This window comes from Phacochoerus africanus, chromosome 16 (genome assembly GCF_016906955.1).
Source record: "Phacochoerus africanus isolate WHEZ1 chromosome 16, ROS_Pafr_v1, whole genome shotgun sequence".
Lineage (NCBI taxonomy): Eukaryota > Metazoa > Chordata > Mammalia > Artiodactyla > Suidae > Phacochoerus > Phacochoerus africanus.
In genome coordinates, this window is record NC_062559.1 from 13,654,753 (window position 1) to 13,668,985 (window position 14,233).

The window sequence follows — 14,233 nt, forward strand, 5'->3', positions numbered from 1 at the left end:
AAAAGAACAACAAACAAAACCTAAAGTCAACAGAAGGGATGAAATCATAGAGATCAGAGTGAAAATCAGTAAAATAGAGATTAAAAAAACAATAGAAAAAAACAGTAAAATGAAGAGCTAGTTCTTTGAAAAGGTAAACAAAACTGACAAACCTCTGCTTAGACTCACCAAGAAGAGGAGAGAAAAAACCCAAATAAACAAAATAAGAAATGAAAAAGGAGAAGTCACGACAGATACTACAGAAATACAAAAAACCATGAAAGAATACTATGAACAATTGTTTGCTAACAAATTTGACAACCTAGAAATGGACAACTTTCTAGAGATTTACAGCCTGCCAAAAGTGAATCAAGAAGAAACAGATCAACCGAACAGACCGATCGCTAGAAATCAAATTGAATATGTCATAAAAACACTCAATACAAATAAAAGTCCAGAACAGGTGAATTCTACCAAACATACAAAGAGGAACTTATACCCATCCTTCTTAAACTTTTCCAAAAGGTTGAAGAAGAAGGAACACTCCCAAAGACATTCTATGACAGGACCATCACCCTAATTCCAAAACCAGACAAAGATACCACCAGAAAAGAAAACTATGGGCCAATATCTTTGATGAATACAGACGCAAAAATTCTCAACAAAATTTTAGCTAACTGAATCCAACAGCATATAAAAAAGATCATACACCACGACCAGGTGGGATTCAACCCAGGTTTACAAGCATGGTTCAACATACACAAATCAATCAGCATCATACACTACATTAACAAAAGAAAAGTCAAAAACCACATGATCATCTCAATAGATGCGGAGAAACATTTGACAAAATACACCATCCATTCATGGTCAAAATTCTTACCAAAGTGGGTATAGAGGGAACACACCTTAACATAATAAAAGCCATTTATGGCAAACCCACAGCAAATATAATACTCAATGGAGAAAAGCTGAAAGCCTTCCTGCTAAAATCTGAAACAAGATAAGGATGCCCACTCTTGCCACTGTTATTCAACATAGTATTGGAAGTCCTAGCCACAGCAATCAGACAAACAAAAGAAATAAAAGGAATCTAAATAGGAAGAGAAGAGGTAAAATTGTCACTGTATGCAGATGACATAATACTATATATAGAAAACCCTAAGGACTCAACCCCAAAACTACATCAACTTATCAACAAATTCAGCAAAGTAGATTAACATTCAGAAATCAGTTGTATTTATGTATACTAACAATGAAATATTAGAAAAGGAATACAAAAATACAATACCTTTTAAAACTGCACCCTGAAAAATCAAATACCTGGGAATAAACCTGACCAAGGAGGTGAAACACTTACATGCTAAGAACTATAAAACATTAATCAAGGAAATTAAAGAAGATGTAAAGAAATGGAAAATATTCCATGTTCCTGGGTTGGAAAAATTAATATTGTAAAAATGGCCATACTACCCAAAGCAATCTACAGAGTCAGTGCAATTCCTATCAAATTACCCATGACATTTTTCACAGAACTAAAACAAACAATCCAAAAATTTATATGGAACCACAAAAGACCCAGAATTGCCAAAGCAATCCTGAGGAACAAAAACCAAACAGGAGGCATAACTCTCCCAGACTTCAGGTAATATTACAGAGCCACAGTCATCAAGACAGTGTGGTACTGGTACCAAAACATACAGACCAATGGAACAGAATAGAGAACCCAGAAATAAGCCCAGACACTTACGGTCAATTAATCTTTGACAAAGGAGGCAAGAACATAAAACAGGAAAAAGACAGTCTATTCAGCAAGAATTGCTGGGAAACCTGGACAGCAACATGCAAACCAATGAAACTAGAACAAACCCTCATACCATGCACAAAAATAAACTCCAAATGGCTGAAAGACTTAAATATAAGACAAGACACCATCAAACTCCTGGAAGAGAATATAGACAAAACATTCTCTGACATCAACCTTACAAACGTTTTCTCAGGTCAGTCTCCCAAAGCAGCAGAAATAAAAGCAAAAATAAACCAATGGGACCTAATCAAACTGACAAGCTTTTGAACAGCAAAGAAAACCAAAAAGAAAACAAAAAGACAGCTTACAGAATGGGAAAAAATAGTTTCAAATGATGCAATTGACAAGGGCTTAATCTCTAAAATATACAAACAACTTCTACAACCCAACAGCAAAAAACCAGCAACCCAATGGAAAAATGGGCAAAAGACCTGAATAGACCGTTCTTCAATGAAGATGTACAGATGGCCAACAAGCACATGAAAAAATGCTCAACATCACTGATTGTTAGAGAAATGCAAATCAAAACTATGAGATACTACCTCACACAAGTCAGAATGACAATCATTAATAAGTCCACAAATAGCAAATGCTGGAGGGGGTGTGGAGAAAAGGGAACCCTCCTGCACTGTTGGTGGGAATGTAAGCTGGTACAACCACTATGGAGAACAGTATGGAGGTACTTCAGAAAACTATGCATAGAACTACCATATGCCCCAGCAATCCCACTCTCGGGCATATATGCAGACAAAACTTTCCTTGAAAAAGACATGCACCCGTGCATTCTTTGCAGCACTATTCACAATAACCAAGACAAGGAAACAACCCAAATGTCTACTGACAGATGACTGGATTAGGAAGACATGGTATATATACACGATGGAATACTATTCAGCCATAAAAAAGAACAAAATAATGCCATTTGCAGCAACATGAATGAAACTAGAAACTCTCATAACTGAATGAATGAAGTCAGAAAGAAAAAGAAAAATACCATACGCAATCACTTAGATCTGGAATCTAGTATACAGCACAAATGAACCTTTCCCAGAAAAGAAAATCATGGACTTGGACAACAGACTTGTGGTTGCCAAGGGGGAGGGGGAAGAGAGTGGGAAGGATTGGGAACTTGGTGTTAAGAGATGCAGACTATTGCCTTTGGAATGGATTAGCAATGAGATTCTGCTGTGTAGCATTTGGGAACTATGTCTAGTCACTTATGATGGAACATGATAATGTGAGAAAAAAGAATGTATACATATATGTGTAACTGGGTCACCATGCTGTACAGTACAAAATTGACAGAACAGTGTAAACCAGCTATAATGGAAAAAAATAAAAATCATTATATTAAAAAAAATAAAAATAAAAAACAGGAAAAAGAAATGTTATTTATGGAGTTCCCGTTGTGGCTCAGCAGTAATGAACCCAACTAGTATCCCTGAGGACCCAGGTTAGATCCCTGGCCTCACTCAGTGGGTTAAGGATCCAGTGTTGCTGTGAGCTGTGGTGCAGGCCAGCACAGCTCGGATTTCACCCCTAGCCTGGGAACTTCCATATGCCTCAGATAAGGCCCTAAAAAGACAAAAAAATTAAAATTTTATTTAATGAGGTGGAAAAAGCTAATAAAATAGAAAGTAGAAAGAAAAGGGAAGATATAAATCAATACAAAAAGATGGTTGGCTATAACCAAAATGTCCTCATAGTTATTTTAGAAGGGTAGAATGTGTGACTTCTCTCTTCCTTTTGTTTATTAGTATGTTCTAAATTTCCTACAATCAATATTTATTTTGAAATAAAAAATAAAAGCTAAAAGATTTTTTAAATACTTGATTATTAATTTTTAGTCAGGTTCACAGGTTCTAGGACATGACTCAGGTTGTAAAAATAAATAAATAAAAGCAATAGTGAGAAATGCACATCTAAATTCACATTAAGCAAAAAGCCTGCACATACTATAGACACATATATCTGTATCTAGTGTTTTAAAATCACTTACTGGAGCTTAATTCAAAAGAACAGAGTCAATAGCATGTAAGATGCTCTATGAAATCCTTTCAGTCCCAACACTTTATAACTAAACCATAGGTGTACTTGTATTATAATTCTAGATCACACTAACGACTAGACCATAAAAATTGAAGACCTCACGACAGGATTTTCAAAAATTTAATAATGACAAGAGGTTATCTTTTCTAATCTTATTTTCTTTCAAAAAAGTGAATGGATATTATGGTTTCATAAACAAAGAACAAGAATATTCTCCATCAAGAGTTATAACAGCCCAAAAGAATCATGGGCAGAGCAAAAAAATTCCTCATTTGTACTCTAATTCTTAATTCTTTCTTAGAAAAAGAAAAACCAGTTTAAATGAAAATAGGATATATGATAAAATTGATAAGTGCTTAAAACTGCAACAATTTAAACAATTTCAAAATTAAGAATTTAAACTGGTATCTTCCACAGTGCTGTATCAATCAATTATAAAGTTGAACATCGTAGAAAATGGAAAGTTAAAATGAATGTTTTAAAAACAATATAACCCATTTTACTGAAATTACAACAAAAAATTTCCAAAGGGCTAACTTCATGGAAATCTGACGAAGAAGGATGCACTGTATCCTCTACACTAAGGTGTTCACTTAACTTCGTGGGTTGGCTTTATACACTTTTACTGAGATTAAAAATATGCTGGAAAATGTGTATCTTTGTCATTACCAATCTGTTTTTAAGTATGAAATATTTTTATAATTCTAGAGTTTAAAAAACAGATCAAAAAGAAATTAAGAATATGCCAGGTCCTTAACCCACTGAGCAAGGCAGGCATCAAACCTGCATCCTTACAGAGACAGTGCTGGGTCTTTAACCCGCTTAGCCACAACAGGAACTTGTAGATTTAATATTTATTTATTTATTTGTCTTTTTAGGGCCATGCCTGTGGCATATGGAAGTTCCCAGGCTAGGGGTCGAATAGAAGCTTCAGTTGCAGGCCTAGGCCACAGCCACAGCAGCACCAGATCCAAGTGGTGTCTGCCACCTGCACCACAGCTCATGGCAATGCCGGATCCCTGACCCACTGAGCGGGGCCAGGAATCGAACCCACATCCTCATGGATACTAGTCCAGTTTGTTACAACTGAGCCACAACAGGAACTCCAAGATTTAATATTTCTAATTTAAAACTTAAAGAAACTATTATCTAGGGAATAAAGTACTTTGTTATTTAAAACAAGTCAAAAAAAGCAGTAATTAAGAAAAAACTAATTAAGGGATAAAACTGCTCTAAAATATAGATCATTTGAAAATCAAAAACAAAGGAGAATTTTCTTTTATGGTCACATTGCTTTTACCACATCTTGATAATGAGTTCTACACACCATGCAGAGCTCCACCTAGTGGTTAAGTGGGTTTTTTTTTTCAATTCAACTAAATACAATATTAAATTGTTTTCGTCAAGAGGAAAATAGGGGAGGTGTGTTGGTGGAAGAGAGTAGGGAGTGAAATCCCCAATACTCTCTTAAAAAAAAAAAAAAGAACAAAAACCTCCTATTTGTTTAAAAAGTTCCTCTGAATTACTCTTTCTTTTGGGGGGGGGGGGGCACACCCACAGCGTGTGGAAGTTCCAGGGCCAGGGATTAAACCCGTGCCACAGCAGGATAGCAGCATCCTGAGCCACTGCAGTGACAATGTCAAATCCTTAACTCACTGCGCCACAAGGGAACTCCTGAAATACTTTTTTATTTTTAAGGCCCCTAAAAACATTTTTGTGCATTATTTAAGCTGGTAGGACATTTCTATAAATATATCCTTCTAAGGATTATAGTATACAAAAATATATAGCCAGTTAAAAATAGTATGAGATAATGTGAGTCTTACACACAAAGTGGTTTTTAAGAATTTGTGTACAAAATAACAAATGCTCATAAAAGTTCTCAGAAAGAGACAAGGAGATGGTGCTTACAAGTTCTTAAATAGAAGAGTAACTCTGGCAGAGAATACTATAACTGGTCTCTTGAATAGTTAAAAACATTTTCAATATGTGGAGATAGGAGAATCCATATTATTCTTCTTTTTTTTTTTTTTTTTTGCTTTTTAGGGCTGCACCTGTGGCATATGAAGGTTCCCAGGTCAGGGGTCAAATCGGAGCCATAGCTGCTGGCCTATACCACAGCCAGCAACGCAGGATCCAAGCCACATCTGCAACCTACACCACAGCTCATGACAACACTGGATCCTTAACCCACTGAGTGAGGCCAAGGATCGAACCTGCAACCTCATGGTTCTTAGTCAGATTCTTTTCTGTTGCTCCACGATGGGAACTCTCACATTATCATTCTTAATTAAAAATGCTAACTACAGTTTAGATAGCAGATTTACGACTATTTTAAACACACAGATCTTTCAACCAAGAAATTCTATTTCTTGTAATCTAGCCAAGAAAAACCTCCCATTAGTACAAAAATACATATGTACACTATTGATGAGAGTTAAAACTGGTAGAGGTCCATTTGGTAAAATCTATCAAAGCAAAAATATGCACACTCTTTCATATGGAAATGAGGTATCTTCTTTGAGAAATATATGGGCTTATAAAAGAATACTTGATTCAGAATTTTTGTGACAGTAAAAAATTCGAAACAAATTAAGTGCTTCTGAATAAGGCAAATGATTAAATGTTACTTCCATACTATGGAATAATGAGCAATTTTAAAAGTTACAACTAGCTATGTATTATATATATATTGTTCAATGGGACCACAGGTGAGAGTACTACAAAAAAATATAACCAAAAATAATATTTGAGGGTGCTTTGTCTTCACATTAGTCTTGTACTATTGTCACAATTTTAGAACTAAGAAGAACACTTGACTTTAGAGTAAGCACCTTTTTTGGGGAGGTGGGGGGCTGTGCCCGTAGTATGTGGAAGTCCTCAGGCCAGGGACTGAACCTGTGCTACAGCAGCAACCTGAGCCACTACAGTGACAATGCCAGATCCTTAATCTACTGTGCCAAAAGGGAACTCCTAGAGTAAGCACTTCAATGATTCCATAAACACTCATTTATTATAGCTGATGAAAAAGTGATTTTTTTAAGAAATTAAAGTAACCAATCCCTAAAACCAGAAAAGATTAGAAATCTAATTCTACCTGCTTCTAAGGTGTCTGGTTCATCTGGTCTCTGGGCAATCTGTAAGTAATACAGCAGAGAGCCATACAGGTGTGTCCTCACTCGCTGGAACCCACCACCTAGGAAAACAGAGTAGGAGAGTAAAAACCTTTTTTCAAATTAAAGTTATAGCGAATACAGAAGTTGCAATTTATAGAAAATTTAGATGAAAAAACCTGTCTTCAAAATGAAGTCTAAGAGTTTCTTCAATATGATGTGAAGTGAAGAATCTCCAATAGAAGCAAACCCCACCACAGGGTGCTCTGCTGGCGGAGGTGAGGTGAAAGAGCTATCAAGCATAAAAGCATAATGGGCCTCTCCAGGTCCCAAGACTAACGGTTGCTTCTGTTCTGTGCGAACGGCTTGGCTTAGGTGAGCGGTCAGGGTGAACACGGCACCTGCTACCACTGGCATTAACTCCTGTGCGGCTTCATCATCGAGGATCTAAAAGCAGAAAGACACATCGGTGAGGATCTGCTTTCAGCTACAGTCATGGACATGTCTTATACATTTAGCTTTTCAACTACCATAAGAACTTAAGAATAGAATTGCATTGTTCAAAGAAAATAAAGGCTAATGCACAGGAGGAAATTTATTTATTTATTTATTTTTTGCTATTTCTTGGGCTGCTCCCATGGCACATGGAGGTTCCCAGGCTAGGGGGTCTAATCAGAACTGTGGCTGCTGGCCTACGCCACAGCCACAGCAATGTGGGATCCGAGCCGTGTCTGCGACCTACACCACAGCTCACAGCAACACCGGATCCTTAACCCACTGAGCAAGGCCAGGGGTTGAACCTGCAACCGCATGATTCCTAGTGGGATTCGTTAACCACTGCGCCACGACAGGAACTCCCACAGAAGGAAATTTAAATTGCTGGGTAACATGTTCTTAACCAGAAGAGATTCCTATCAGAATTCCCTAGAGATTTTTAAGGAAATTAAAATAATGTCTCACCACCAGAGTCTCACCAGGTCTAGGGTAGGATCTGTCATGTATGTGTGTGTGTGTATATATATATATATATATATATATATATATATATATATATTATATATATATAAATATATATATTTTTTATATATATATAAAAATATATATATTTTATATATATATATATTTTTTTTTGTCTTTTTGCCTTTTTCTAGGGCTGCTCCTGCGGCATATGGAGGTTCCCAGGCTAGGGGTTGAATCGGAGCTGTAGCCACCGGCCTACGCCAGAGCCACAGCAACGCGGGATCCAAGCTGCGTCTGCAACCTACACCACAGCTCACGGCAACGCTGGATCCTTAACCCACTGAGCAAGGCCAGGGATCGAACCCGCGACCTCATGGTTCCTAGTCAGATTCGTTAACCACTGAGCCACGACGGGAACTCCTGTCATGTATATTTTTAAAAAGCTCCCTAGAAAATTCTGATACACACTCTGGTTGAGAGCGATTAGTGTACAAAGTTAGGACCTTTCTCAAGGAAAGTCTTAACAGTGGTATTGCACAACTCTATTTACTCCCAATCTGAAATGGAAAAGAAGGAGTGGCAAACTATGTTTCAATGGTATAAATATGTGTTCGGCTATATAAAACAATTTAGGAAGCCCAATGGTTACCACCTTATCATGCACATCTTGTAAAATATCACGAATAATCAGTTGTCGATCTTCTGCCTGAATTAGGTCCTGGGGACAAGCTGTCAGTATGATCTCTACCAACTGCCTCCATGACTCCAGCGCATGCCGTTTTGCATGAAGACACTGCAGCAATTTGTTTCTTCCTACCACATACTGAAGAATAGTGCTGATCTCCTAAAGCCGCAGAAATTGAATTGCAAGGTTAACACAGAGGCAAATAATGTCTTTTCCTAACAGGTTCCTAATTTTAATTCTGTCAGCTAAACTGAAAATATATATAGTATACTTAGGAAACACATGCATGGCAGTCAGTAAATGATTTTCCATGTTATACGGGTGGCCGGAGCATGAAAAATAATACATAAGGCGCTGTGTGTGTGTGTGTGTGTGTGTGTCTGTCTGTCTGTCTGTCTGTCTGTCTAAGGCAGGAGACAGAAGTGTGTGTGTGTGTGTGTGTGTGTGTGTGTGTGTGTCTAAGGCAGGAGACAGAAGTGATGTGGGTGGAAATGAGTTTTTTATTCTGTCTTCTTTTAACTGTTTACTTATCTTACTCTGGTTAGTTGCCTAAAACCCAGTTTCAACGGCATGTTGATGGCTCTGCCTCTTGCTTTAGCCTAGCCAGCTGTGCTCCCATGTATGTGCTTCTTCCCACCTGACCTCTTACCTTACCTCCCCATTTGTGATGACAAATTAATCTCTCTTCCCTGACTGACAGGGAGCAAGTGAAATCCATCATACAGTATGGACAGGTTATAAATCCTCAACTAACTTAGCAGAAAAGATGCTATTTTTTCTGGTACCCAGGCATTAACTTTTAATGTCTAATTCAACTTTTAACAGTTAAAAAGTCAAAAGTGAAAGATTCCATTCGAGTTTAATTTTTTAAGTAGTTTTCTAATAATGAACTAGAAATCAATGAAATGTTTTGTCTTCTAACTGGCAATTTAGTTTAAGTAGTTAAAAAGTTAAAACTAATATATACTCAACAGGGCTTACCTCCATTAGTAGAGGTCTCTGTCCTATGGCTGCCATACCCTGAAGGGCATTTACTTCAGCAACAAGAACTCTATGAAGAAGCTATATAATTGAGAAAAGAGAGAAAAATAAGACCAGTTCTACTGGTAGAACAGTAACCTAGCAATTACTATAAACTGCCCTAGGGTGAAAAGTTGCAACTATCTTTACTTACAATCTAACAATGGCACTGTCTAGTTTCTAGTCAAGAACAGTGGGCATCCCTCACATTCCAGAGAGTGGTCCCAAAGGTAAGTTAGGGCAAATGCACAGGATATCCTCTTCCTACTAGGGAGTTCACTGCCATTTAGGTGGTAGGGAGTTAAAGAGTTAAAACCACTCCACACTTCGAGCTGGGTGGCATGATTACTAAGAGGAAGGTGACAGGGAATCTTTTAAAGAGGTAAAGTTAGTGTGGCCTATTCGGTTTGCTTTCCTGGCTGTTTGACAAGTAAATGCCACAGTCCAATAAATCACTATCTCTATTAGGAAAAAAAAATTATATTTTTTTCCTAAAAACTCAAAGTCTGAACCACTTGATACTGTACACGCTCTAAAGCAATGCTCACCTTGACATTGCAGACTGTCTGTCCCCGTAAATTCTTGTGTTCACAGTTAGCGATTACTTGTTCAATCTGGGCTCGATCAAAGAAATCCAACTGTAAAGGTTCAGGGATCTCCTGACTGAAGTCAATGGAGTCGAGAATACTGAGAATTTTTCGACGTACTAGAAATAATAAAAAGTAGTTCAATTCTACTTGGGACACCGAGGAGAAAAGCAAACCACTATATTCAGCTCAATCTCAAAGACAGAACCATGTTCAGAAAGGGAATCAGTGTGGAAACTGAAAACTGCTGAAATCTAAATTGGATTTTATTTTTTTATTTCACCTTTGGCTTTACCCATGGCATGTGGAATTTCCCAGGCCAGGGATCGAACCCATGCCAGAGAGTGACAATGCCAGATCCTTAACTGCTGGGCCCCCTGGGAACTCCGGATTTTATTTCTAATACATTCATTCGCAAAAATACTTTTCCCCATCCTATCTTCCTAGTTATTTTAAAAAATTCTTTTTCAATGACAAATAATTCTTTATATAACTTTTCTACATTAGTTCAGAATTTGCAGATACAGAAATTAATTACCTCTTGAAATTTTCAGCCATTTAATACATACACATGTACAAGCTTATTACAAATTCAGAAGACTTTACCTTTGGTAGCAGTGTCAAAGTGCAGGAACCCAGAGACAGACCTATTTTCATCTTCTAATCCTCCTTCCCCATCTGCTGGAGCATCAGTAAAACAGATCAGAAAAAGAACAACACACTCTGGTCCCAACAAGGAAAGTGCTCACTCTCTAAAATGGCTAGATTTAAAAATTCTAACTTCAGACTCAGCCATAAAAAAAAGAATGAAATAATGCCATTCGTAGCAACATGGATGCAACTAGAAATTACCATACTAAGTGAAGCAAATCAGAAAGAGAAAGACAAATGAATACCACGTGATATCACTAACACGTGGCATCTAAAACATGGCACAAATGAACCTATCCACTAAACAGAAGCAGATTTACAGACATAGAGAACAGACCTGTGGTTGCCAAGCGGGAGGAGGGAGAGTAGGATGGACTGGGAGTTCGGGGTTGGTAGATGCAAACTATTACTCAGAATGGATAAACAACAAGGTCCTACTGTATAGCACAGGGAACGATATCCAATCTCCTGGGATAGATCATGGTGGAAAGTAATATTAAAAAAAAAACAGGGAGTTCCGTCGTGGCGCAGTGGTTAATGAATCCGACTAGGAACCATGAGGTTGCGGGTTCGATCCCTGGCCTTGCTCACTGGGTTAATGATCCAGCGTTGCCATGAGCTGTGGTGTAGGTTGCAGACGCTGCTCGGATCCTGCATTGCTGTGGCTCTGGCGTAGGCCGGCGGCTACAGCTCCAATTCGACCCCTAGCCTGGGAACCTCCATATGCCGAGGGAGCGGCCCAAGAAATGGCAAAAAAAAAAAAAAAAAGTATATATGTACAACTAAGTCACTTTGCTGAATGGCAGAAATTGGCACAACATGGTAAACCAACTATACTTTTACTTTTAAAAAAATTAAAAAAACCACTCTCATTTAATTTATATGGAAATAACAAACATAAGGTATTTTATTTCCATGTCTTTGTTTCCAGGTCAAAGAGCCCCTTGCAAGTGAATAGTAACTGCAAAGATGATGGGGACTTCTCAACAACATTCATCTAATTCTTCCCATCTCTATGAGATCCACTTCACAACTGTGAAGAGGATAATCAGAACTCCAAAAGAAGCAGGACCCAATCCTGCCAGTGAGATGATTAGAAAAGCTTCTGCTTAATTTGCATCTAAAGTACACAGTAGACTATCTTGGGTCATGTTGGCTCTATGTGGCCAACTCCACTACATATCGGTATATATGAATACAGAAAAATGTGACTGCTTTAAACAATAATAAAATGGCAATTATGGGTGATTTTTAAATTTTGTGTTTTAAGGAAAAAAATCCAAAAGCAAAAAAGAACTTGTTAGTCCTACAATCACTTAACTAGGCACAAGATTCAGGTTTGTGCTTGCATTCACACACACCAGTCAGCAGCACAACAAAACAAATGCCAACATTCACATGTTCACCTGAGTATGGTTTCACTGGCATGTCATCCAGTAAGAGGTGCAGGAGCCTCTGGGTGTGTGACCTTTGGCGATTCAGAGAAGTTACCCTTAGTTCTATTGAGGCCGTCTTCATCAGCCATGACATCTGGTTCAGCATAGAGATTTCATATTCTGGAATTTAAACACATATGTTTAGTTTCCTAGTGTAACATAAGAACAGCTATTCTCCCATGTAACACAGTCAATAACTTATGGAACTGGCACCATAATAATTTATCACTCTGGAAAATTAAAAAAGAAAGAAATAGGTGCCAAGGGAGAAAAAAATCAGCTAGAATATGTCTATGAAAGCTGAGCAAAATTAACTGAAAAACAAAAAAGAATCAAGTTTCTGTTGCCAGAATAATCTCACATAGATCTAGCAACGTCTGAGTCTGTCATATTTTGATATTAACAATTTAATACTTAAAAAGAAAACCCAAGTAATTCTCAAATACTTAACTTGTTTAAAAAACAAACTATCATAAAATCTGATTTTTATTTCAGAAAACAAATAGATTTTCAGAAACTAAAATAAATTATGATGTCTTAAGATTATCAAGGACACTTGGTCTAATATACAATTAGAGTTGGGAATCACTTACACAGTAGAAGTTTTTGAATCCAATATTATTTTAATACGCCTGGCTTTGAAGTCCTAAACTATGACAGTTTTATAAACATAAAATTCACCAAACACTGCTTTGAAGAATTTCTTTTTTCTTTTTGGCCACACCTGCAGCATAGAGAAATTCCCAGGCCAGGGACTGAACCAGCGCCATAGCAGTGATAACGCTGTATCCTTAACCCTCTGAGCCACTGGGGAACTCCCAAACACTACTACTGCTGCTGCTGCTGCTGCTGCTGCTACTATTACTACTGCTACTACTACTAATTACAAGCAAACTAGTACATTAGTACTACTACTACTACTACTAATTACAAGCAAACTACTATATTAGTACTAGTACTACTACTACTACCAAGCAAACTACTACATTAGTACTACTACTACGAATTACAAGCCAACTATTACATTTAGAATGGATAAGCAATGAGGTCTTACTGTACAGCACAGGGAACTATATCCAATCTCTTGGGATAGAACATGATTGGAAATAGTATGAAAGAAGGAAAAAGAATGTGTGTGTGTGTATATATATACACATATGTACATGTATGTATGTATGACTGGGTCACTATGCTGTACAGCAGAGAATGGCGCAACACTGTAAATCAATTACAATTTTAAAAAAGATGGAAACAAATAATTACAAGCAAAACTAGATAGATTAATTTTTAAAAAGTAGGTACCATAATAGGCAAAGTATTAGCAAATTAGGTGGAAAAAAGCATTTCTTGAAAACCTTATAAACAAAATCTTAAGGCTAAAAATAAAGTACACTTATTACAAAAATGAAGGGAACACTTTCGCCAATAGATCATTCCCAACAGTCTCTTACACCATACTCTGAAAAGAAGCTGATAGTTACTACTAACGGAAATCTATTATGAAATCTGAGACAAGAATTCCTAAAACATAAAATGATGCAAAATAAACTTTAAAAAAGTCAATAAATCAACTATAATTCATAAAACATACAACAATTTTTTAATTAAAAGAAGTAAATAAGGGGAGTTCCCACTGTGGCTCAGTCAGCAGTAACAAACCTGACCAGCATCCATGAGAATGCGGGATCGATCCCTGGCCTTGCTCAGTGGGTTAAGGAACTGGTGTTGCTGTGGATTGTGGTGTAGGTCGAAGATGCAGCTCGGATACTGCATTGCTAGGTTTGTGGTGTAGGCCGGCCGCTGCAACTCTGATTTGACCCTGAGCCTGGGAACTTCCATATGCCGCAGGTGCAGCCCTAAAAAGCAAAATAAATAAATAAATGAGGGAGTTCCCATCGTAGCTCAGGGGAAATGAATCTGACTAGCACCCATGAGGATACAGGTTT

The 14,233-nt window shown here is 37.4% G+C and overlaps 1 protein-coding gene across 2 annotated transcripts in view; it reads right to left on the bottom strand.

Annotated features, from left to right (window-relative positions):
- The window catches only part of NUP205 (nucleoporin 205), a 103,063-nt gene that overhangs the window by 39,588 nt on the left and 49,242 nt on the right, over window positions 1-14,233 (bottom strand). For both annotated transcript variants that reach the window (XR_007132594.1, XM_047763169.1), the window contains exons 24-30: window positions 12,258-12,407; window positions 10,807-10,878; window positions 10,162-10,319; window positions 9,575-9,655; window positions 8,561-8,752; window positions 7,128-7,395; window positions 6,933-7,031 (exon numbers count right to left, since the gene is read on the bottom strand). Coding sequence is in view for 1 of the 2 variants with exons in the window: in XM_047763169.1 (XP_047619125.1) it covers window positions 6,933-7,031; window positions 7,128-7,395; window positions 8,561-8,752; window positions 9,575-9,655; window positions 10,162-10,319; window positions 10,807-10,878; window positions 12,258-12,407 (1,020 nt within the window). In the remaining variant the exon portion in view is untranslated. The remainder of the gene's footprint in view (window positions 1-6,932; window positions 7,032-7,127; window positions 7,396-8,560; window positions 8,753-9,574; window positions 9,656-10,161; window positions 10,320-10,806; window positions 10,879-12,257; window positions 12,408-14,233) is intronic.